Source organism: Borostomias antarcticus (assembly GCF_949987555.1).
Source record: "Borostomias antarcticus genome assembly, chromosome: 19".
NCBI lineage: Eukaryota > Metazoa > Chordata > Actinopteri > Stomiiformes > Stomiidae > Borostomias > Borostomias antarcticus.
In genome coordinates this window covers 8,865,466-8,890,700 of record NC_140252.1, presented here as the reverse complement: position 1 = coordinate 8,890,700, position 25,235 = coordinate 8,865,466, and the positions used below count along the sequence as shown (strand labels likewise).

The 25,235-nt window shown below is 43.1% G+C and overlaps 1 protein-coding gene across 2 annotated transcripts in view; it reads right to left on the bottom strand.

Moving 5' to 3' along the window:
- Nucleotides 1-349: 349 nt before the first annotated feature.
- ddx1 (DEAD (Asp-Glu-Ala-Asp) box helicase 1) overlaps nt 350-25,235 on the bottom strand; it is a 34,294-nt gene continuing 9,408 nt past the window's right edge. The window contains exons 11-26 of one of the 2 annotated variants that reach the window (XM_084454167.1): nt 24,486-24,562; nt 23,404-23,518; nt 22,980-23,118; nt 21,745-21,805; nt 19,479-19,577; nt 17,353-17,442; nt 17,077-17,265; nt 16,353-16,404; nt 15,868-16,014; nt 14,667-14,758; nt 10,807-10,879; nt 10,609-10,681; nt 10,421-10,463; nt 10,207-10,302; nt 5,619-5,742; nt 350-1,863 (exon numbers count right to left, since the gene is read on the bottom strand). In XM_084454167.1, the coding sequence (XP_084310293.1) occupies nt 1,733-1,863; nt 5,619-5,742; nt 10,207-10,302; nt 10,421-10,463; nt 10,609-10,681; nt 10,807-10,879; nt 14,667-14,758; nt 15,868-16,014; nt 16,353-16,404; nt 17,077-17,265; nt 17,353-17,442; nt 19,479-19,577; nt 21,745-21,805; nt 22,980-23,118; nt 23,404-23,518; nt 24,486-24,562 (1,601 nt within the window). In that variant the 3' untranslated portion in view covers nt 350-1,732. The remainder of the gene's footprint in view (nt 1,864-5,618; nt 5,743-10,206; nt 10,303-10,420; nt 10,464-10,608; nt 10,682-10,806; nt 10,880-14,666; nt 14,759-15,867; nt 16,015-16,352; nt 16,405-17,076; nt 17,266-17,352; nt 17,443-19,478; nt 19,578-21,744; nt 21,806-22,979; nt 23,119-23,403; nt 23,519-24,485; nt 24,563-25,235) is intronic. The other variant, XM_084454168.1, reaches the window with a different exon arrangement.

Here is a 25,235-nt window from a genome sequence, read left to right as displayed (position 1 = left end):
GTGCATTGTGTTGCCTCTGGGTATGAAATGCGATATACAAATAAAGCTTTGATTGATTGATTGATTGACTCGCTGATAATGTGCTGAGACTGGGAACTCTGTCATAAACCCTGGGAGCGGGAGAGCTGGTCCAACGTGTCAAACTGTAACACGAGTCGAACACAACGCAGACGAGAGTACAACGGTTACACTAGCTGGTGCTAGATTACTGCTGTCGGTCCTGTCATGTCTATAGTTCGGTAGCTGAGATGCTTCAGAGAGTTTAGCCCGTCTGGCTGCTGATCATTGACAGAGCTCTGTGCTTCCGAGTGCCCTTCTGGGTAAAAATCCAAACCTTTCTATAATTATAACCCTAACCCCAACTTCTTAACACATTTTCATGACTATATTTCTGCATTTTAATGAGTACAGCCTTATAAATACTATAATGATGTTAATTTGAGATGTTTGTGGAATTGAGCATAAATGTGGACAACAACTTTAAGAATGACAAATATACATGAACACATGAAGCTTACAAACAAAATGAATTGAATCATGATGATTTCCCTGACTTTTCAGAACTTTGGGGATTTTTCAGAACATTTCCAGGCCTGGAAATAAAATTTGCCAGAATGAGGGAAAAATGTATGCTGAAGTGTAGTCTCTCTCCAAACTCAAATATTAAAGGAGTAGTAAAGGGAAAATGCATGTTTAGCCCTGTTTTAAGGTTACTTATGATCATATACAATAGTTCAGATCTTATCTTTGAAATCGAGAGTTTAACATGTTTTTGAAAGATTTTTCACGGTGCCCATCCACATCCATTGTATGACCAAAACGGTGGTAAAGCAATTATCCGACTTTCTCAAAAGTGCTAGTTTTGTCAACGTTTTGATCTGAACCATTGTATATGATCATAAGTAACCTTAAAACAGGGCTAAACATGCATTTTCCCTTTACTACTCCTTTAAGTTGAATCGCTAATAGAGTCTGGGCCACTTCACCACCCAAGCTGGTGTTCTGAGGGCGTATGACAGGTCAAAATTGAAAGAGTGACAGGTCGTAGCAGCAAATGAGAGACGCTAGCCCAGGTTATATGGGCGGAGCCAGGTTGGGTGGGAGTGCCTGATCGTGAAAGTCAAGATTCAGGCGCTACCAATGAACTGCCAGGATTTGAGCACCAGATTTTTGCATTAAGTGTCCCATAATGCAATAATGTGAAAGCAGCGTGATCTCTTAAATGCTCAGACCAGATGAACCCTGAATTCCATACGCTAGATTCACATTTTCAAAACAAACTCAAATCCTCAAACATGTATTGTCTAATTGCTTTTGGACTTGTAGATGATTTGCATGTGCTAAATCAATCGAAAAGGTCAAACGATTTTGGTTCAATACCACTCTTTATTTCACCAGAGGAATATTGCTAGGTCAACTCAAAATTATTTTTAATCATTCAAACATTTAACTTAATTTTCAGATGCAATTAGCTCTCCAAACTAAATTGTGAATACATGCTAACCCCATACCTGTCCTCAAGAGACCGTCCTGATCCCGGGAGCTCACACTGAGCCTGCGAGATCAGGATGGCCAAAGCAGGTTAGTGCATCATAGCACAGCTGACTTTTGGGCAGATATCCCACAGATGTGTGTAGGCTGCCCTGGTGAGTGTTGTGTGTGGGCAGGTATCCCACAGATGTGTGTAGGTTGCCTAGGTTGCCCTGGTGAGTGTTGTGTGTAGGGGGGGTATTCAGAAGGCTTTGAAGAGCTGGTTGGGCAGGTACCCCAGGTGGAGGAAGGAGGTCTGGGCCTCTCTCTCCAGTGTGGCCAGTTCCTGGACTGTGGGAGCCAGTACGTCCACATGACCCCTGTAGTTACCACCTGGAACAACAAGTCAAAGGTGATGGTCCATTTTGTTTTAGATGCAACAAACACACAACATGATTCAACAACGAAAACACCCTGGTCTCTCTCTCTCTCTCACTCTCACTCTCACTCTCACTCTCACTCTCACTCTCACTCTCTCACACACACACACACACACACACACACACACACACACACACACACACACACACACACACACACACACACACACACACACACACACACACACACACACACACACATATGGGGTGTGAAAAGTGCCCTTTGGTTGCTTGTTCAAAGCTTACTTACAACGTGTATGTATGTGTGTGTGTATGTGTGTATGTATATACATACACACACACATACAGACATACACACACGTTCGTGTTCGTCCAGCACAGCTCACTACAAAACATGCGCACATGCGCGGTAGTCGATCGCGCTTTAAATGAATGGGGGAGCTCACGTGACCGAATGACTGTTTGCGTTGTGAGTTGTGAGCTCAGTGGCGCGTGTATGTATGTATGTGTGTGTGTGTGTGTGTATGTATGAGATCGAACATAGCCTACATACATACACACACACATACACACACACATACACGTTCGTTCCAACCAGCGCAGCTGTATGTGAAACTGCTTGCGCATACAATCGCGGTAGCCACCGCACTTCCGCGTGACGTCACCGAATGCTCTGCCGCTGTTTTGAGAAGAGCGTGTATGTGTGTATGTGTGTGTGTGTGTGTGTATGTATGTCTGTGTGTGTGTGTGTGTCTGTTTCGACTCGCTTAATGAAGGACTTCGATACATCGCTTCAGAGAATGAAGACAACTATGGTAAATATAGCACTAAAAATATTAATATCTGCGTGGTTAGATGACAAGACCATGCTTTGTGGGTAGATCGTATGCCAAATCAATTTGTTTTTTTGTTTAGATGGGGGAGAGCCGGGTCAAAAGTCGCGCAGGACAAAAGTCGCGTTCCCATTTTCTCCAGAATGACTGGACCTGCAAATATGTGGTTATACTTGCCTGCACATATTACCGTGTACGAGCTCCCTTCAAATTTTGGGCGCGATCGCAGCATATTTGACAGAGATATCGATGGAAAACCACTTTTGCCCCATATAAGTAAAATCATGGTCTCATAAGCATTTTTCGATTGTAAAATTGTGTTCACTTGTTTTAGTTTGCAAACATATGCAATTTTCTTAGCATATCTACTGGCTACATGATAACATAGCTTTCAAGTTTCGTGCGAGCAAGTCGTGCCTGCAAGCCAGGGAGAAATGACAGGAGACAGTGGCGGAAGTCGCATCCCGTAGAGCAGGGGTGGACAACCCGCGGCTCCACGCCCGTCAATGTGCGGCTCCTCCATTCATTGATTAAAAAAAAGTTGGCTTGCGGCTTTCATCCTTTCATTAAAAAATAAATTCATTCATTCCATAAGAACGTTTCTCTCTCTCTCTCTCTCTCTCTAGTTTCGCTGTGCATTTCTTCCTGCCCATTTTAGTTTATTGCAGATTTGTCATAAAATCATGATTGTTTCGCTAGGTCGCGAGGAAGTCGCGTGAGAACCACTTCAAACCAATCATTTAGGTAGCAAATCACCTTGGTAACAAAATAGTTGTAAACAAAATAATTTGCTCTGCGTGGGGACAAACACAAAACGAATGTATTATTAGACATATCATAATAATATATAGCCTTCAACGACCTCCTGAGCTGTCTGCCTGTTGGTCTCAGGGCTGAAGAGACCGCGCGTCGTTTTCCTCACCCTAACTCTTGGCATGCTGTCAATGAAAGAAAATACATTGTAGGCCTAAATAAACATGGTTTTAGGCTATTGTGTTTATGTAGGCCTATAGGTTAAGCTATTTGTGTTCATAAGGTAACGTCATTGTAAACGAAAGTAGCCTATATAATCCAATTGACTGGAACCAGGGGGTTTGACAAAAGTTAAGAGGCAAAATAATTTGTCTTGACTGCATTTAAGATGTAGGCTATCTGTAAGGGGGCTGGTTCGCTAGCTGACCCAAACGCACGGACACAGACGGACAGTTCCAAGCCCAGAGGGCGGTTTAATACAAAGCGGAGGTACAGAGGGCAAGGCAAAGGGTAGTCAAGTTCAGGCAGGGGTCAATCTATCAACAAACAATGTCCAGAAAACGTAATCCAAGCCGTGGTCGAGGTCCGGGGAGAATGGGTCGGGGAAGCCGTGTGTCAGTCCAGGAAAAGAGCAGCAAACAAACCGGAATCACAACGAATCTTAGGGAAGAACGTTGGGAAGACCGGGTTCTTATAGGGGAGGTGATTGGATGAGTGGTGGCAGCAGGTGAGCCGCGCCCTCGGAGCTGGTTAGCGGAACCGTGTTCAGGTGTGCGGGGTGATTACGTCGAAGGGCGCGCAGAGCGCGCGCTGAAGTGGAAGGCCGTGGCGCGCGCGCTGCGGGAACGGTGGTGGGAGCTAGAGAGCGCACAGGCGGAGGCGGAGCCGTAACAGTATCTTTCACATTAAAACTGCATACAAAGCTGACCAATAGCATTAGAAAGATCTCTTCGAGAGCTTTAATTTCACCTGTTCATTCTGCCCAAATGTCACTCGCGCACCCCTCTGGTTCTAAGCCATCAGAATGCGACTTCTGTCACTCTACGGGATGCGACATTTGTCCCGCCACGGTCTCCTGTCATTTCTCCCTGGCTTGCAGGCACGACTTGCTCGCACGAAACTTGAAAGCTATGTTATCATGTAGCCAGTAGATATGCTAAGAAAATTGCATATGTTTGTAAACTAAAACAAGTGAACACAATTTTACAATCGAAAAATGCTTATGAGACCATGATTTTACTTATATGGGGCAAAAGTGGTTTTCCATCGATATCTCTGTCAAATATGCTGCGATCGCGCCCAAAATTTGAAGGGAGCTCGTACACGGTAATATGTGCAGGCAAGTATAACCACATATTTGCAGGTCCAGTCATTCTGGAGAAAATGGGAACGCGACTTTTGTCCTGCGCGACTTTTGACCCGGCTCTCCCCCATCTAAACAAAAAAACAAATTGATTTGGCATACGATCTACCCACAAAGCATGGTCTTGTCATCTAACCACGCAGATATTAATATTTTTAGTGCTATATTTACCATAGTCGTCTTCATTCTCTGAAGCGATGTATCGAAGTCCTTCATTAAGCGAGTCGAAACAGACACACACACACACACACACACACACACACACACACACACACATACATACACACATACACGCTCTTCTCAAAACAGCGGCAGAGCATTCGGTGACGTCACGCGGAAGTGCGGTGGCTACCGCGATTGTATGCGCAAGCAGTTTCACATACAGCTGCGCTGGTTGGAACGAACGTGTGTGTGTGTGTGTGTGTGTGTGTATGTGTGTGTGTATGTATGTAGGCTATGTTCGATCTCATACATACACACACACACACACATACATACATACACGCACCACTGAGCTCACAACTCACAACGCAAACAGTCATTCGGTCACGTGAGCTCCCCCATTCATTTAAAGCGCGATCGACTACCGCGCATGTGCGCATGTTTTGCAGTGAGCTCTGCTGGTTCACACGAACGTGTGTGTATGTCTGTATGTGTGTGTGTATGTATATACATACACACATACACACACACATACATACACGTTGTAAGTAAGCTTTGAACAAGCAACCAAAGGGCACTTTTCACACCCCATACACACACACACACACACACACACACACACACACACACACACACCTCCTGTTGCTGCCCGACGCTGGCCATAGGTGACCTTCCCGTCAAAGTCGTCCACGGGCACCTTGAGATCCGGCTCACACTGGGTGATGGTGCACTTCAGATGCTCCTCAATCTCTGACAGCAGCTGAGAGAGGGAACATGAGAACGCTTCTGATTAGGGATGTGCATGACTAGTCGTTTAAACGACTAAACGGTGCAGCTTTTGCTAGTTGTTAAAGAAATAATAGTCGATTAGACAAAATATAATAGAATTAGATAAAAATAAAAATATTTATGAAAAGACTTAAATAATTAGTCACTTCATTCATTCATCTGCACAATCCCTATTGTTTATGCTGCGTTCCTTTTGTATGGGAGCTCCGGATTTGGCGCCTATACACCCAATACGTAGCCTATTGTCTGACATCCGCAGTCTTGTTTTTTTTTTTGGAATAATTTATTTTGCTTTTTTAGTACCAAATACAGTAACAGACAACACACAGCCCACATATGGCCGTATAAAGTAACACAACAAACAAAAAACAAATCAAAAATAACAATAAAATGATATAGCAAAACTAAATTAAAAGTGGAGACATCTAGCTTCAATCACATAGTCGAGCACATCCTTGATATAAGATTATAGAGAGGCACAATCACATTTTACATCCGCGGTCTTTAATATTTAGTAATTAGGTGGGCTAGCTTGCAGAAGCTAGCCCAACTTGTGATATTCCCACTATTTCTTTCTTTCTTTCTTTCTTTCTTTCTTTCTTTCTTTCTTTCTTTCTTTCTTTCTTTCTTTCTTTCTTTCTTTCTTTCTTTCTTTCTTTCTTTCTTTCTTTCTTTATTAGGTGGGCTAGCTTGCAGAAGCTAGCCCAACTTGTGATATTCCCACTATTTCTTTCTTTCTTTTTCTTTTTCTTTTTCTTTCTCTTTTTCTTTCTTTCTTTCTTTCTTTCTTTCTTTCTTTCTTTCTTTCTTTCTTTCTTTCTTTCTTTCTTTCTTTCTTTCTTATTATTCTCCCCACTTTTTTGAACCTTAACTAGTTCTTCATACTTTGTCCTAGAAACTTCATTCAAACTTTAAAATGTTCATAATGTTTAGCTCTTGAACGGATCCATTCAGATTTTTGATATTTGTTATAGTTTTTTAGAAATTAAACTTTTAAAACTATTTTTTGTCCCATTGGAACTGCTTGAAACTGCTTTTGGAATGTTCAGAAACTTTATGTTTTTAGAGTGGTGGCAGCAGTTGCTTTGAAAATATTCACACATTTTGTAAACTGCTGGAACTCCTACAGTTTTGAAAGCTCACACACATATTATACATCAAAATGTTCACACAACTGTGCTGATTCGTACAATGTAAGTATCTAAGCAGTGTGACTTATAGTTTACGCTGTATGACGATTTGTTCGGCAACTGCGCTCCTCATTGAAATGTATGGCAACGCACTCTAGCTTTTGAGCTGCTAATTTTGCATTTTTGCTCTTTTTCTAACTTGTCGCTATTCCTACAGTTTTAACAGCTCATACACATATTATATATCGAAATGTTCCCATAACTGTGCTGATTTGTACAATGTAAGTATCTAAGCCGTGTGACTTATAGTTTTCGCTGTATGACGATTTGTTCGGCAACTGCACTCTCCATTGAAACGTATGGGCCCACACTACCTTTTGAGCTGCTAATTTTGCATTTTTACCCTTTTTCTAACTCGTCGCCATGCCTACAGTTTTTAAGCTACATGGACATATCATAGCCTAAATGTTCAGCATTTTCTCATGATTCCTACGCTGTCAATATCTAGGCTGTGTCCTTTATACTTTTTGAGAGAGAGCTGTCTGAAGCCAACATGCCTTTCCATTGAAGTGAATGAGAGGATGCTCACAGTGTCAGTTGGGATTTGAATTTGGGGACACGTGCAGGCTCTCTGTACAGGCACCCTTTTATGACTTCATTCTTTCCTTCCTTCCTTCCATCCATCTTTCCTTCCTTCCTTCCTTTCCTTCCTTCCCTCCTTCCATCCTTCTTTCCTTCCTTCCTTCCATCCTTCCTTTCTTCCTTTCCTTCCTTCCTTCCTTCCATCCATCCTTCCATCCTTCCTTCCATCCTTCCTTCCTTCCTTCCATCCATCCATCCATCCATCCATCCATCCATCCTTCTTTCTTTCTTTCTTTCTTTCTTTCTTTCTTTCTTTCTTTCTTTCATCCATCCATCCATCTTTCTTTCTTTCTTTCATCCATCCATCCATCCATCCATCCATCCATCCATCCATCCATCCATCCTTTCTTTCTTTCTTTCATCCATCCATCCATCCTTTCTTTCATCCATCTTTCTTTCTTCCTTCCATCCTTCCTTCCATCCTTCCTTTCTTTCATCCATCCATTCATCTATCCATCCATCCATCCTGCTTTCTTTCTTTCTCTTTCTTTCTTTCTTTCTTTTTCTTTCTTTTTCTTTCTTTCTTTCATCCATCTTTCTTTCTTCCATCCATCCATCTTTCTTTCTTTCTTTCATCCATCTTTCTTTCTTTTTGATTGATCATGTGTCTTTGTGTCCCTTCTACTCTAGTACTAGTAGTACTAGCTGAAGTAGGCTATTTATAGTATTTTTTTTACATTCATATTTATATCTATTTAGTAGTATTGGTAGTGATAACAGTTATATTTCTAGATATAATAGTAATAGCAATAGTGTTTATAGTAGTTATTCAGTATTTACAATAGTTAGTAGTTATGATATTATTGGCAGTAGTTGTTACAACCATCTTCAGCAACTAGCCTACCTCACATTTTCTCCAGGAAATGTACTTTCTAGTTTAACTTATGCTATTCACTGATCAGGGATGCACGGCACATTGCCACTAAGGGGTGCTCATATTAATTAATGTAGCCTAATCATTTGGTTTGTGAAAGTCAAGACGTGACGGGAATCCAAGAGGCGCGCTCGCTTTCACAGTCTAATTGCCGAGTTGAACTCTGAAGGAGGCAGACCATTAAATTCACAAAACATAGGTTTATGTATACTAGTATACATCCAAGCAACTGTCACAAAGTACCCCGTGTTTTAAATAGCCAAACCAGACTTGGAGCGAGATGCGCAACGAGTGAAAATTGGCTTCCGCTGAATGTTGGTTAGAAAGATAGAGGAACTTTATTGCAGACACGCAGGTCCATATAAAACAATAAATATAACACTTGAATAAATGTACAATTCGTCTAGGCTATTTTTGCATGGTAGGCTATTATTTCGTTCACTTTATTATTTGCATCATTCTTTGTGGACCAATGTTTGAATAAATTTGCCTTCGAACGTTATTGCCCTCTCTGACATCCGCGGTCTTTATGTGAAATCTAGTTTTAGCCTACTGAAACATTACAGGAGGCTATAGGCTAGCCTACTCTTCTTCAATTAAACAAAATAAATCACTGATATCTTTGCTAAGTAATAAGCTGTAAGGACAGGCTGAACTACTGTTTTGCACTGGCAAACAGTGTGTGACAGCCCTGTGCAACGCGTGCAAATGGGCTACCGCCGAGGGGTTGGGAAACATCAAGAATAGTCATGCATCTTAGCTTCTTGCATAGTTTGAGAAACATCCTCACTTTTTCTAACTAGCACTTGTTGTAGAAATTTGGAAATCCTGTTTTTAGACTAGACGTGTAATCGGTTACAAAACCACTGTCTAGTCGTCAGTGAAAATAGTCGCTGCGCACATCCCTACTTCTGATGTTCCTAAGACCAAGAGAGAGGGAGGAACAGAGAAAGGAGTGAGGGAGAGATGAAAGGTCAGGGGTTCGTTTGAGATCCCCGCACCTGAACACTGAGCATCACTCACACCTGAACACTGAGCATCACTCTCACCTGAACACTGAGCATCACTCACACCTGAACACTGAGCATCACTCTCACCTGAACACTGAGCATCACTCTCACCTGAACACTGAACATCACTCTCACCTGAACACTGAGCATCACTCACACCTGAACACTGAGCATCACTCTCACCTGAGCACTGAGCATTACTCACACCTGAACACTGAGCATCACTAACACCTGAACACTGAGCATCATTCTCACCTGAACACTGAACATCACTCTCACCTGAACACTGAGCATAACTCACACCTGAACACTGAGCATCACTCTCACCCGAACACTGAGCATCAATCACACCTGTCGTTTCTACTCCAGCTGATCTAGCACCAGCCTGGTGGTGTCCATGTTCCTACCTCCTCCTCATTGGACCAGCCTGGTGGTGTCCATGTTCCTACCTCCTTCTCATTGGACCAGCCTGGTGGTGTCCATGTTCCTACCTCCTTCTCATTGGACCAGCCTGGTGGTGTCCATGTTCCTACCTCCTTCTCATTGGACCAGCCTGGCGTCAATGTTCCTACCTCCTTCTCATTGGACCAGCCTGGTGGTGTCCATGTTCCTACCTCCTTCTCATTGGACCAGCCTGGTGGTGTCCATGTTCCTACCTCCTTCTCATTGGACCAGCCTGGTGGTGTCCATGTTCCTACCTCCTTCTTATTGGACCAGCCTGGTGTCCATGTTCCTACCTCCTTCTCATTGGACCAGCCTGGCGGTGTCTATTTTCCTACCTCCTTCTCATTGTACCAGATGGTGCAGCCGCCATCTTCCTTTAGCCTGGTGTTGTAGCAGCCTCGTCCTCGGTTAGCACACACGTGGTACCACACCTACACACACACACACACACACACGCAAACACACGCATACACACACAGAGTGGTAGTCAGTGGTTGTACTACTACTGGTGTTAAACAATAAGCATGTGTTCAAAAAACAGCATCTTACCTTCTCTTTCTCCATAGCAACCAAGGATATGGCCAATCCCATTCTGAGGGAGGGAGAAGGGAAAGTCATTTAGTTAGCATTTTGAGGCGTAGTGGCTTGACTGAGTCTGGACTACAACTGCTTCAGCAGATGCCGAGGGCTGCGATCCACATGGCCAGTCAGATCTGGACATGGACACCTCCACTTACCTCTCAGCTCTGCCAACTCTGCCGATACGATGGACGTAGTTCTGCTTCTCGTCTGGTAGAGTCACATTTATCACTGAAAAAAAGGGTCAAATACATGAATGGATGAATCAATATAGATAGAAAGAAAGAAAATACAAGGCCCTGAAAACTATGAGCTAAAGGGAAAGAGCAGAAATACAGGGAAGCCAACATACACACCATAAGGAACGCCTCGGATGTCAATGCCCCTGGCAGCCACATCTGTGCAGATGAGGAACTTCACTTCCTGTTTCTGTGAACGTGGACAGGAAGTCAGTCATGATTACAAACACAAAAAAAAACTAGAAAAGGTGCTGAGAAAGCATAAAAAAAACTATGATAATGTGCTTTTCTGAGACAGGAAGCACAAGGTGTAATCTTATCAGTCATAGTATGCTCTCCTGTGAAATGTATCACAATCCGAATATTTTTTGGTGTTTGGCATGACTTGCACATAGTCTTCCATGGGAGCAGTTAAAACAAGCGCCAGGGGAATGCTTCTGTCCAAGCCATGCAAATTGTATCTTGGACACTTTTCAGTCAGGTTTTTACCAGCATCATAGCACAGAGACAGCACTGGTCAAGGTTGTAAACAACCTCAGAATCAATGCTGACTTAAAAAAGCTCTCTGTCCTTGTCCTCCTGGACCTGAGTGCAGCATTTGACATGGTAGACTATAATATCCTTATTAGAAGACTGGAGAACTGGGTCGGCCTCTCCGGGCCAGTGCTTGACTAGTTCAGGAAGTATTTAACTGGCCTTGAGTTTTTCGTCGCCCTTGGTGTAATTTAATGTAATGTATTGCTTTATAAATGTTCTTAGCCGGTAGACAAACATACTCCTGGAGCTTGCTCGATCGCCTTGTTGAGAGGGGTCAGGGAAGAATTTTTACAGCTCACTTATCTGGCCCCCGGGTGATTACTGTTTTTTTGCTTCCCTCTGGAATATGTAGAGAGTGGGTCGTATGCCCACCTCCCTTGTTCTCTGTAAAGCGCATTGTGTTGCCTCTGGGTATGAAATGCGCTATACAAATAAAGCTTTGATTGATTGATTGATTGATTGATTGATTGGTGACCACAGGTCAAAGAACACTGAGATGACATGTGGGGTCCCACAAGGATCAATTCTAGGGCCCTTACTTTTCAGTCTGTACATGTTACCCCTACGCAATGTCATTAGAAGGAACAACATTAGTTACCATAGCTATGCTGATGACACCCAGCTCTACATTTCTGTGACATCCCTTGACTACAGCTTAATTAACCATTTGACAGAATGTATTGCTGACATAAATGTGTGGATGTCACAGAACTTCCTCCAGTTAAACCAGGACAAAACTATAATATTCAAAGAGAAAAAGAAAAAAAAAAAAGGTGAAAGAGAGAGACTATCGGTGCACTTAAAACACTGTCACTGAATATGAAACGTAGGTGTCATGCTGGACTCTGATCTTAGCTTTGAGGCCCATATTAAGAATGTAACAAGGACCTCATTTTATCCAGGGGTGAAAGTAGGATTAAGTTATTGCAGGTACTACTACTCCAACCTTCAAGTCCCCCCCCTGTCACCCTCCCGAGTCTGCAGTGTTCCAGCTGCCAGCTAACATTAGCCTACATACAAATAATAAGAAGCCAATGTCCATCTTGTCTGACAGACAAGGTTCATCATATAAACATAGCCTACTGTTGTGTTTTGATACAGTATCATCCATCCCATTGACAGAGGGATGGGCTAGTTCATGTCCCTTCTCTGGCCTGTCAGTAGCCTACCTGTTCCTTCTGGTAGTTCTGCTTCCTCCCTCAGGTCCTCAACTTGCTCTGAAATTCTCCTACTTTTAACAACAGTATCACCAGCTTCTGCATCTCTCTCTTTACTCTTAAACATTAGATAACATTTTCTTTGCATTTTGCCTTTTCATAACATTCAACAAGCATCTGTTTTTAATGTTCACTCCTTCTTCCCTAAAATCATTTAGCGGTACGGCGAACCGGACCGTTGCGGCCTACTTTCACCCCTGATTTTATCACCTAAGAAACATTGCAAAAGTGAAACCTTTCCTCTCCCAGACTGATACTGAAAGACTAATGCATGCTTTTATTACTAGCAGGCTGGACTATTGTAACGCTCTCCTGTCTGGCCTACCAAAAAAACTCCAACTGATTAAAAATGCTGCAGCACGTGTTCTTACAAAGACCAGAAGGAGGGTTCACATCATACCAGTTTTAAAATCACTGGTTACCTGTCAGTTTAGAATAGATTTTAAGATTATTTTATTCTATAAATCCTTAATCCATAATCAAGCACCTAAATACATATCAGATATTCTTTTAAAATATACTGTACACCTAGTAGGTCCCTCAGGTCCTCTGGCACTGAGCTTGGTTCCTAGAGCCAGGACTAAGAGGCATGGGGAGGCAGCTTTTCGCTCAGCCTTTGGAACACCCTGCCAGAGGACCTGAGAGTGTCTGAGACCGCGGTAACTGATCTTAAAGCATACCTTTTTAACATTGCTTTTACCACGTAGCTTCACTTGTCTTAATATCCTAGTGTTCTAAATTTGTATTGTTTTTATAGTTCTGTTTTACACCATCTTTTAATTTTTAAGTATTTTACTTTGTTTTTTTTCAATCTGTTCTCACTGTGTTTATATGACTTATGTTTTTATCTAGGGATGTGCGCGACTAGTCGTTTAAACGACTAAACGGCGCAGCTTTTGCTAGTCGTTTAAGAAATAATAGTCGATTAAAATATATAGAAATATAATAGAATTAAGATAAAAATATTTATAATAAGACTTAAATAATTAGTCACCTCATTCATTCATCTGCGCAATTCCCTATTGTTTATGCTGCGTTCCTTTTGTATGGGAGCTCCGGATTTGGCGCCTATACACCTAATACGTAGCCTATCGTCTGACATCCGCAGTCTTTAATATTATAGTCATTTAACTTATGCTATTCACTGATCAGGGGTGCACGGCACATTGCCACTTAGGGGTGCTCATATTAATTAATGTAGCAAAGATTAGCAAAGATTAGCAAAGATATTCCCGTTTGATCCCATATTAATCATTTGGTTTGTGAAAGTCAAGACATGACGGGAATCTGTGCAACAATAGGCTATGACTAGATTCCAAGAGGCGCGCTCGCTTTCACAGTCTAATTGCCGAGTTGAACTCTGAAGGAGGCAGACCATTAAATTCACAAAACATAGGTTTATGTATACTAGTATACATCCAAGCAACTGTCACAAAGTACCCCGTGTTTTAAGACTTGGAGCGAGATGTGCAACGAGTGAATTGGCTTCCGCTGAATGTTGGTTAGAAAGATAGAGGAACTTTATTGCAGACACGCAGGTCCATATAAAACATTATATATAACACTTTAATAAATGTACAATTCGTCTAGGCAATTTTTGCACGCTAGGCTATTATTTCTTTCACTTTATTATTTGCATCATTCTTTGTGGACCAATGTTTGAATAAATTTGCCTTCGAATGTTATTGCCCTCTCTGACATCCGCGGTCTTTATGTGAAATCTAGTTTTAGCCTACTGAAACATTACAGGAGGCTATAGGCTAGCCTACTCTTCTTCAATTAAACAAAATGAATCACATTGATATCTTTGCTAATTAATAAGCTGTAAGGACAGGCTGAACTACTGTTTTGCACTGGCAAACAGTGTGTGACAGCCCTGCGCAACGCGTGCAAATTGGCTGCCGCCGAGTGGTTGGGAAACATCAAGAATAGTCATGCATCTTAGCTTCTTGCATAGTTTGAGAAACATCCTCACTTTTTCTAACTAGCACTTTTCAGTTTCAAATTTGAGAATCCTGTTTTTAGACGTGTAATCGGTTACAAAACCACCGCCTAGTCGTCAGTGAAAATAGTCGCTGCGCGCATCATTTTTATCCATCTCTTTTTGTGGACCTATATGTATTTATGTGCTACATTGATCTGTATGAATGGTGCAAATGACATTGACATATGGTAAACCTGGCAGAATATCTAAAGATGAAGTGAAAATAAATAGTAGTTTACCTTGAACTGCTCCAAATTGAACTTGCGTTCATTGGGCTTTCTGTCACCATGGAGACAGACGCAGGAGAACTGGTGTCCTTTCTTAGATGGACCTGCATGACGAGAAATACAAATTTTTCTACTTCAGTGAATCCATATGTATGAAAATAATACAATTTGGTCTGACACAGAAATGGATGGTACGTATATACTGTGATATTAAGTGGTAGTATTAAATACGACAATAGAGACTTAACAGTATTACAGAATTTCACCTCCACTCTGTTCTCTCCACCCCGTTATCTCTCCACCCTGTTATCTCTCCACCCCGTTATCTCTCCACCCCGTTATCTCTCCACCCCGTTATCTCTCCACCCCGTTATCTGTCCACCCCGTTATCTGTCCACCCCGTTATCTGTCCACCCTGTTATCTCTCCACCGTTATCTCTACTCCACCATGTTCTCTCCACCCTGTAATCTCACCTCCACCCTGTAATCTCTCCTCTGCCCTGTTATATCTCCTCCACCTTGTAATCCCTCCAACCTGTTATCTCTCCTCCACTTTGTTCTCTCACCACTCTGTTATCTCCCCTCCACCCTGTTATCTCACCACCCTATTATCTCTGCACCCTGTTATCTCCCCTCCACCCTGTTCTCACCTCCACCCTGTTATCTCACCACCCTATTATCTCTGCACCGTTATCTCACCTTCACCCTGTTATCTGTCCTCCACCCTGTTATATATCCACTAGGGCTGGGTACCATTTGATAAATTACGATACCAGTACCAATACCAGTACCCTTAAAGTGATACCGATACCAATTGAATACTTCAATCGATATTTTTAATTTCTTTTTTGCATTTTTTCCATTCCATAACCATCATGTGAATGGAAGCATTCAGTTGTGTAAAATGCCATCAATCCTCCCACATTCTAATATTTTTTTAAAGAATACATTTTGAAAGTGTTTAAAAGAGTATCAAACTGTCTCATCCACTCATCTCTCACCACCATTTTATCTCTCCTCTACCTTATCTCACCACCCTGTTCTCTCCTCCACCATGTTCTCTCCACCCTGTTATCTCTCCTCCACCCTGTAATCTCACTTCCACCCTGTAATCTCACCTTCACCCTGTTATCTCTCCTCCACCCTGTAATCTCTCCTCCACCCTGTAATCTCTCCTCCGCCCTGTAATTTCACCTCCGCCCTGTAATCTCACCTCCGCCCTGTTGTATGAAGTACTGCTCCATGTTGTCACAGTCAATCTTGGTCCGGCAGAAGATGATGGCCTGGTCCATGTTGTGCTCCTTGATGGCTCTGACTGTGTACTCTCCCTTCAGGACCTTGATGGCCTCTGACCACATCTCTACACACACCAGGACAGACAGCAGGTTTGAGAGGACTACAGGGATTCAGTTCACATTATTAAGTTAGAATACTGAGTTATAGGCCTCAACATAAAGGAGTAGTTTGGTATAGCATCATAAGACCTGTTATACATTTTGATGAATTGTGTATAGTACTAGTGCTCATTGCTCATGTCACAGCTACATACATAATGGATCTCTATGGCCATACAGTATGATGCTAAATGCCTAAACTAATTTACGGCTTTAACAGTTCCCATTCATTAATACTGGTCTATTCACTGAACTGGACTGCGTGCCATCAGTGATGTGTGATGAGGGTGAGAGGGGGTCTCACCTGCACTGTTGGCTCCTGGTCTGGTGTTGTCCTTGGCGTGGACCTCATCAGTCTGAAACACAACATTTCACTGCCTCAACTACAAATCAAGAGCACCACCCCAAGTATCTGACGCTAAATGCCTGTTTGTAAAGAGAGGGCCTAGGCGGAAGCAGGAAGAGAAAACTTCCATGGGACCTAAAATCAGAAAAATATATGTACAGTAGTCAGCGGTGAGAGACCTATCTTGATCCTGTTTGAATTGTGCCATGACCATGACATATGTTTGTCAATTTAAAACATACATTTTACATCACGGTTAACTCGCAAGTTAGCTAATATTAGCTAAGCTGACACCAAAACCTTGTAAAGCCAATCTCGCATGCCGGCTCTTACAGGACTGACTACAGTAACTCTCCTTTCACACAGTTGCAGCTCTCAACATGGCTAGACTAATAGCGATTTTCACCTGCAGCTCTCAACATGGCCAGACTAAGAGTGATTTTCACCTTTTAATATTTTGAATTCTGGAATAACGGCTTTACAGTTTTATGACAAACTGCGACTTTCTTGACTTGCTTTAAATTGACAAACATCATATCGTGGCACAACAACAGGATCAAGAAATTATTTGTCTCTCGCCGTTAACTACCGTACATATTTTTTCCAAAATAAGGTCCCATGGAACGGCGCTTCCTGCTTCCGCTCAGGCGCTCTATAGTCCTGTGTTTGACCCCAGTCTGACCCGGATGTGGTTTTTGGCCAGCCTCTCCCAGAGGCGGTCCTGTTTAGGGCTGACGGGGACCACCACGTGGTGGACGGTCTCGGGGACAGAGTCCTCCCCCTTCAGGTCCACCCAGGTGGGGAAGTGCATGATGCGCTCCGACAGCTTCTTCACATCAAACGAGTGCAGGGTGGCAGAGCACACGATGACCTAGGGGGGAAGGTTAACACACACAGGGGGGCATTAACACACACACTCGCTCACACGCACGCACGCACACACGCACACACACTGTACCTGCAGCCTCTTGCCGTCAGGGGTGACCTGAGGTATCTGGTTGTAGACCCTCATGATGAAGTCAGTATAGCCTGCAGAGAGCAGCCCGTCCTGGGAAGAGAGAGACAGGGTTGCAGAGGGAGAGACGGGGTTCCAGAGGGAGAGACAGGGTTACAGGGGGAGAGACAGGGTTACAGGGGGAGAGACAGGGTTCCAGGGGGAGAGACAGGGTTCCAGAGGGAGAGACAGGGTTCCAGAGGGAGAGACAGGGTTACAGGGGGAGAGACAGGGTTACAGGGGGAGAGACAGGGTTCCAGGGGGAGAGAGGGAGAGACAGGGTTCCAGAGAGAGAGACGGGGTTACAGAGGGAGAGACGGGGTTCCAGAGGGAGAGACAGGGTTCCAGAGGGAGAGACAGGGTTCCAGAGGGAGAGACACGGTTCCAGAGGGAGAGACGGCACCTTTATTGGGAGTGTTGAACGAGTGGCCATTCACAGTCCATTTTGACCTTTGGGTACCTGGGGATTTCATCTTGTTTCTCTGTCTCTGTCTGTCTTTCTGTCTGCATACTGTAGCTTCTAAATATAGTGTTTCCTGTGGAACTATGCGAAAGGGGGATTTTTCTTTTGCAAGTGACGAAAGGTGTTAGTTTCATATACGCATGAAGCCTTAGTTCATGTATGTCTTATGCAAATTTTTTCTCTTGCAAGTGATGCACGTGTGATGACTGATTGATGCAAGTAATGAACTCTTGACTGTCTATCTATCTATGATTGACGCATGCAGAGCGTCTGATGAACTTTTGACTGTCTTATCTATCTATGATTGACGCACTTGTGATGCAGATGTAAGGAAGTGTTCACCTTATAAGGAGTTCCTTCAGACCTTATTTAGAGTTATGCTTATGTGAATTGAAACTGCTTATGGTCAGCATTGACGCAAGTACCTGGCCATTGACGTATTATGCTTCGCCCCCACAGCGTGGGTTTACCTTTGATGTATTGTATAAATACCGCATGATTAGCTTAGGGTAACTGTCTCTCTCTTGATCTGTTGTTGCATTCGTGTAATAGTAAGATTGTGAAAGAACCCATCTGAAAACTTTGTTCAGAACTGCTTTTTTTATACTTTGATTGAACTGCGTGTCAATCCTTATTTTTACTTTGACCACAGACACCAAAAGAGGAAGCATATATGCCTTACATTGGCACCTGACAAACTGTCGGATCTCGATGTTAGCAGTGCCAAGAACTCACTATTAGGGGTGTTTATCGAGGCCGTTAACACTAGCTGGTGTCCTCTCATCATACCTCAACCTTCGGGTGAGATAAGGTGAGCACCGGAGAGAGCTCCACGAGCGAACGACATTACCAAAACGACAACCTAGAGTAGCGGTATCTTAAAAGTAGGCCCTTTACGACCCTTGCCGGCGGAACCGGAGGCCTAAGTTGGAATTAGCGCATTAAAGTCCATCAAGCCGGGTCTTCGGCCTTTCCAAGCAATTAGTCAGAGGGTCGAATTGGGTAAGAACAGTGAAATAGACTATTCTCTCAGATAATTTTCTCAAGGAGTAGATGGTTCAATATGTCTGTTTAGGATAGAAACCAAAAGGTATGTCTGACAACAGTGAGGATCAATCCTTGTTAAAATAATATTTGAAGACTCAGATAAGCACCTATCACAAAGGGTTATCTAGATCCTAGTGACTAAAAATAGGTATCACAAGTGGTGAGATGTTTTAGCATCACGAAAGGAATAGGATTCACTGTTCATAAGTCTTGGTAGTGAGAGTGGTGACCTTATTCAATTTGGATATTGTAGGATTCCGTATCAAACCAAAACCAGAACTAATTCAACCTTGAAACGGCTATAGGATAAAACTCTAAATTAATTTAACTATTAGTAGCTTTTTAAGGTTACTTAGATTAACTAAAAAGGTGATAGTTATTCAAGACCAAGGTCACCGTGGCAGGAATAACGCACCGGCGGTCCGTTGCGACAAATCCTCTCATTCTCACCAAGCGTTCTGTCCTACAGGAGAGACACGCTTACATGGAGGAAGGTCAACCATGTGATAAATAGGTGGATGTACATACATATATGTGTGTGTGTGTGTGTGTGTGTGTGTGCGTGCATGTGTGTACATACACACTCGTCCAGCACCAGGAAGCGGACTTGGGACAGAGTGAGCTTCCCTGTGGAGATGAGGTCATCCAACCTGCCTGGTGTTCCAACCACAATGTCAACCTGGGAGAGAGAGGGAGGGAGAGAGAGAGAGAGAGGGAGGGAGGGAGAGGGAGGGAGGGTGGGAGGGAGAGAGGGGGAGGGAGGGAGAGGAGAGAGAAGAGAAAGGGAGAGAGAGAAGAGGGAGGAAGAGAGGGATAGAGGATAGAGCGGGAAACAAAAAATAGGTAAACAACTAAAATCAAGGAGTAATTCGTGGTTATCTAATCAAGGAGTAACTCGTGGTTATTTAATCAAAGGGTAACTCATGGTTATTTTCGAGCAACCAAAGATGGTCTTCTTTATGAGGGACTAGGTGTGTGTGTGTGTGTGTGTGTGTGTGTGTACGTGCGTGCATTTAAAACTACAAGGAAAGCAGCTTGCCTTCCTGCTGCAGATCATTCTGTCTCTCTCTCTCAATACTGAAGAGTTTAGCAGCTGATGAGGACAGAGTCTTTTACAGCTAAAGACAGATTACAGGTCCTTCCAACAAGACTCAGGCCCTGTTTACACAACAACACATTTTCCAAAACGGGAAAGTTTTGCGTTTTACAAAATGTCCGCGTTCACACAACAAAGTATTGTGATAAGAATCCCGGTTCAAACGGATGCGCAAAAATGATTGAAAACACTGTAGTAGGCTATGCATGCCAGGCCAGCAGGCCACAGGCTTTGGACATGGCCTACGGAGGTTTTCCTTCCATCTATGCTCAAGCCATTCACAAAGTTGTCCCACCAAAGACTTGTTCTCCCAGGTCTTTGCTACAAATGTTGCATGTAGCCTAATAAATGTTTCTCTGCTGATCACAGCTAGGGCCTAAAAGTGCAGCAAATCACTGTTGGAGGAGAGTTAATGATTATATATTATTATGAAGAGTTTGGTTGCGAGACATCCATTTTAAGAAATTTGGGTTATTTAACATTACTGTTAAAGAAATCTAATTCATTCACATCCTTTATGAACACCGTTTCCACCAGGTTTTCACACTCCTGTCAGACCACTGTTTAAATGTAGGCCTGTCGTTATTTCACAATAGCAGTCTAAGCACAGTCTTAACACATTTATATTTTGTTATATTATATAAAAAAGGATCCTTAACAGCACACAGATATGATGTAGGACTAAACCTAAAAATGACTTTTAGCCATATTGACTGCCTTAGGCTTCACAGCCTAGCTGATTTGTAGGTTATGCTATAAAATGTCATTTTGTTACCAGGCTATTCAATTCTACTATATTTTTTGATTTGCTATTCTATGTTATTATTATTATTATTATTATTATCGTTATTATCGTTGTCGTCGTCGTTGTTATTCTAATCTCTTTTCTATATGCAGTAGGTCTCTACTCTATGCCTGCAGTCAATAGGCTAGTCCTACTGTAGGTCTCCTTCTGAATGTTATTGCCTATTATTGCATAATGCCTAGATTATGGACAGCAATCGTTGTGCCCAGTGAGCTAAATTGTCTGGCGAGGGACTTAACTTCTTTAGGGGATCCAGATGTGGTTCCTGTTTTTTTTTAACTGGCCTTTTTTGGGGCGAGTTACCATGCGTAATGCACAGTGTTGAAACTGTAGGAATAGGCTATATTCCAAAAATATGAGAAAGGCGTCATAGGCCTATACAGACACATACAAATCATATGATGTTGCTTTCAGTAACATTAAAAACAATCATAAACCATGCAAAATTAAAGGCCACGTCTTCATCAGTTAGTGTTGGCGTGACACAGAACTGGATTAGATGCTCCATGGTGACCACAGTTAACTGTTGGAGGTTTCCCTTCTAATCTTGGCCTTTTCTCGCTGGTGACTTGCCTTTGATAGGTTTTTTTCCCGCCCTACGGCAGTAAAAATGATGGGCTCACATCTTCATAATCCATTATAGCTGTTAGGTCTAGCTGTAAAATTGGCCGACATGATTAAAGACAAATCTTTTTTTGCCACTAGATTAATTGGCCTAATATTTTGTTTGTCCTTTCATTTAGTGTTTGTGTTCAAGCATTACTTGTCAAATGTGAACACAAATAAAGATATTGAAATATGTGTGTGTGTGTGTGTGTGTGTGTGTGTGAGTGAGTGAGTGAGTGAGAGAGTGAGAGAGTGAGAGAGAGAGAGTGAATGAACGAGCAAGCGACCGTTCCATTCACAGTAGCTGTAAACATCACCATGGAGACCATGTCCACCTACCCCCTGCTCCAGGACGGCCAGCTGCTCTTTGGCTGCGACCCCCCCGATGACCAGCAGGTCCCTGAAACCACACACACAGTCAGTCACACATATACACATACACACACACACACACACCCGCACGCACGCTTGGGCTGCTCGATTATGGCAAAAATCATAATCACAATTATTTTGATTGATATTGAGATCACAATTATTTAACACGATTATTCATTTCATTAATTTTTTATCAAAAGTTTTTAAATTTTCTTAAATATCAAATTATACATTGACTTTGATAACAATTAATTTATTAAATGTTGACAGTGGCTTTTCTTTTTAACAATGTTCTTTGGATTAGATACATTTATCCCATGGGAGACAAATAGTGAACCTTGACCTTGATAAATAAAAAAATAAAAGTGCCAAAACTGATAAATAAAGAAGCTTCAAAGCACCGCCACCACCACAGAAGACTACCTCGGAAAAATAATTTCACTAGGACAGAACGCGTCTAAATAATTTATTTAATGGTAGCGCCGAGGCTTCAAAACCCAGAATTTGTTAAAATAGACCCCTTTGCTTAGGTAAGTGAAGTTTCATGTTTATCAGACACTTGTATATATGAGCGCCTCTCCTAACTAGGCCGACACCGATTTATTTTGATGGCAAAGTGAATGGACCAGCAAAGGACTGTTGTTGCATGAGTGAGCGGAATGCGACAACGGGACAGAGAAGGGCTACTTTGAGGGGCAGCTATGACTGCGTAGCAAATTTTACACACCGTGTCAACTTGGTCCAAATCAGTCTCTGGGAACCCATAGTGTTTCCACACCACTGACGTTGTTTTAGCTCTCTTGTCCACCAGCGTCTTTCTGCTGCCATAATCTTCTTCTTGTCGTGTTTTGTTCAAGAGGAGCATGCATGCGCCTCGCTTGACAACTCGTCTCGCTCTGAACTAGTGTTGTTTGTTTTGGGGCTTTGGGGGGTTGGGGGAGGGGTCAAGCACAGTATAGCTCTGCAGTGTAGGGTGCACTTGATTTGTGCAAAATCGTTTTATGGCGATTATTTTGTTTTAATGATCGTTGACAGCCCAAATCTTAATCTAGATTAAAATCCGATTAATCGAGCAGCCCTAACGCACGCGCACATGCACACACACACACACACACACACACACACACACACACACACACACACACACACACACACACACACACACACACACACACACACACACACACACACGTGTGTACCTGATCTTGGGGTTGTCCACGTGTTTCTTGCACTGCTGGACGTTGTTGAGGGTCTGCTCAGCCAGCTCTTTAGAGGGCTCGATGATCAGAGCTCTGGGGGCGTTGACCGAGCTCTTCACCTGGCTGATCTGGGCACTGCCTGCCCAGAAACACAACACAACAAGCTCTTCACCTGGCTGACCTGGGCACTGCACCAGAAACACAATGCAGCTGCTATTCAACAACGACCAGCCACAACTACACATGTGAACACAGCGTAGATACAACGGCTTTGACTGGAATGAGCTGAATTAAGACAAAACATAGTTCATAAAAGGGGGTGCATGACTATGGGTTATTGTGTGTGTGTGTGTGTGTGTGTGTGTGTGTGTGTGTGTGTGTGTGTGTGTGTGTGTGTGTTACTCAATGGAAACGAACCACCCACCAGTCTGACCAGACTTGACCACATGTCCCTCAGCTGCTTGGTCCAGGGCCACAAAGCCGCTCTTGGGGGCGTTCTTAAACTCCTCGCCCCCGAAGTTGAACTTCAGCTCTGCATTCTAGAGGACAGACGGGAAACGCATGTTCAGTTAACTATTAAAAACAACATCATAGATTCTGTAATCTAAATGCATTAAAGAGATGGAATGTATCCATATTATGAATCTAAGGGTGTTTTCAAACCTATTTTTCGTTCCGATTCAAGGGGAATCGGAACGAAATTGATACAATGTTGCAACTATCCTTAGTTCCAGTTTGTGTTCACACGGCAGAATACCCAATCGAGACAGATCTCAGTTCTGAACACGCCTCCAACACGCTTCGCTTGCAGACAGCCTTCTGATTGGTCAGAATAGAGGTGCTCTTGGGATGTTTATTTTCAAAAGAAGAATAGAAGGCTATACATTCGTCTTGGGTAGGTGATGGTACTTTCGGGTGTAGGCCTACATACTGTACATGCAAAATACAGAGTTGTTGTAACAGGGGCAGGAACCTATGTGCAGTTTCGGTAGGAAAATAATATGTGACGGATGCGGATCTATTTTCAAATGGAGAATAAAACCTACATAGCCGAGCAAAAGTGCGTATTATGCAGTGTGCAGAAATCTAGACAGGAGACATACATAATGTTAGCTCTTATACTTTTGACGACGACATTCTGCTCGGCCAGTGTTGTGTGTTGCGACAGTAGTGAGTCCTCATGTACGGCAATGTTTGCGATAGCGTAGGAGTTGGTTTCCGGCTAGCTTTCGTTTTGAGGGCCAGATGCTTTCAGACCACAACTGAATCGTAAGGGAGAACGCTTGAATCGAGACGAGACCACCCTCTCCAGGTGGGCTCGTCGCGGTTGGTTTGTTGCAGAACCGGTCGCAATTTCTATGTTCACACATGCCAAAATGAATCATAATACGAGGGAAACGCGATCAATTTCGGAATAAAACCCCTGGTGTGAAAACACCCTAAGTGAATGTGTTGTTTCATATAAACTCCCAAACACAAGTATCCTTGTCACATGAAGAGCCTCACCTTTAGGACACAGGAGGCAAAGAAAGGCTGGTTCTTCAGGTGTTGGGGAACCTCAAAGGCCAAACCCAGGTCAGTGCCTGAGAGAGAGAGAGAGAGAGAGAGAGAGAGAGAGAGAGAGAGAGAGAGAGAGAGAGAAGAGAGAGAGAGAGAGAGAGAGAGAGAGAGAGAGGGAGAGAGAGAGAGAGAGAGAAAGAGAGAGAGAGAGAAGGGGAGATAAAGAGAGAGAGAGAGAGAGAAAGAGAGAGAGAGAGAGAGAGACATAGTGGTACATTCATCCCTTTAGAAATAACATCATACAAACAGTACACTAAATTGTAATAATAATAATAATAATAATAATAATTCATTTCAGGTAGTGACTATTCTTACGGTAATGTTATCTATTATTCCGGCCGCTGTCCATTAACCTTCAATTTCAAGCCATTTTAGCCCTAAATACCTGTTTGGGTAGAGGTCAGGGTGGAGGTGAGGATTAGAGGTGAGGGTAGAGGTGAGGGTGGAGGTGAGGGTGAAGGTCAGGGTGGAGGTCAGGGTGGAGGTCAGGGTAGAGGTCAGGGTAGAGGTCAGGGTAGAGGTGAGGGTGGAGGTCAGGGTAGAGGTGAGGGTGGAGGTGAGGGTTGAGGTGAGGGTGTTGGGTCAGGGTGGAGGTCAGGGTGGAGGTCAGGGTAGAGGTGAGGGTAGAGGTGAGGGTAGAGGTGAGGGTGGAGGTGAGGGTAGAGGTGAGGGTGAAGGTCAGGATAGAGGTGAGGG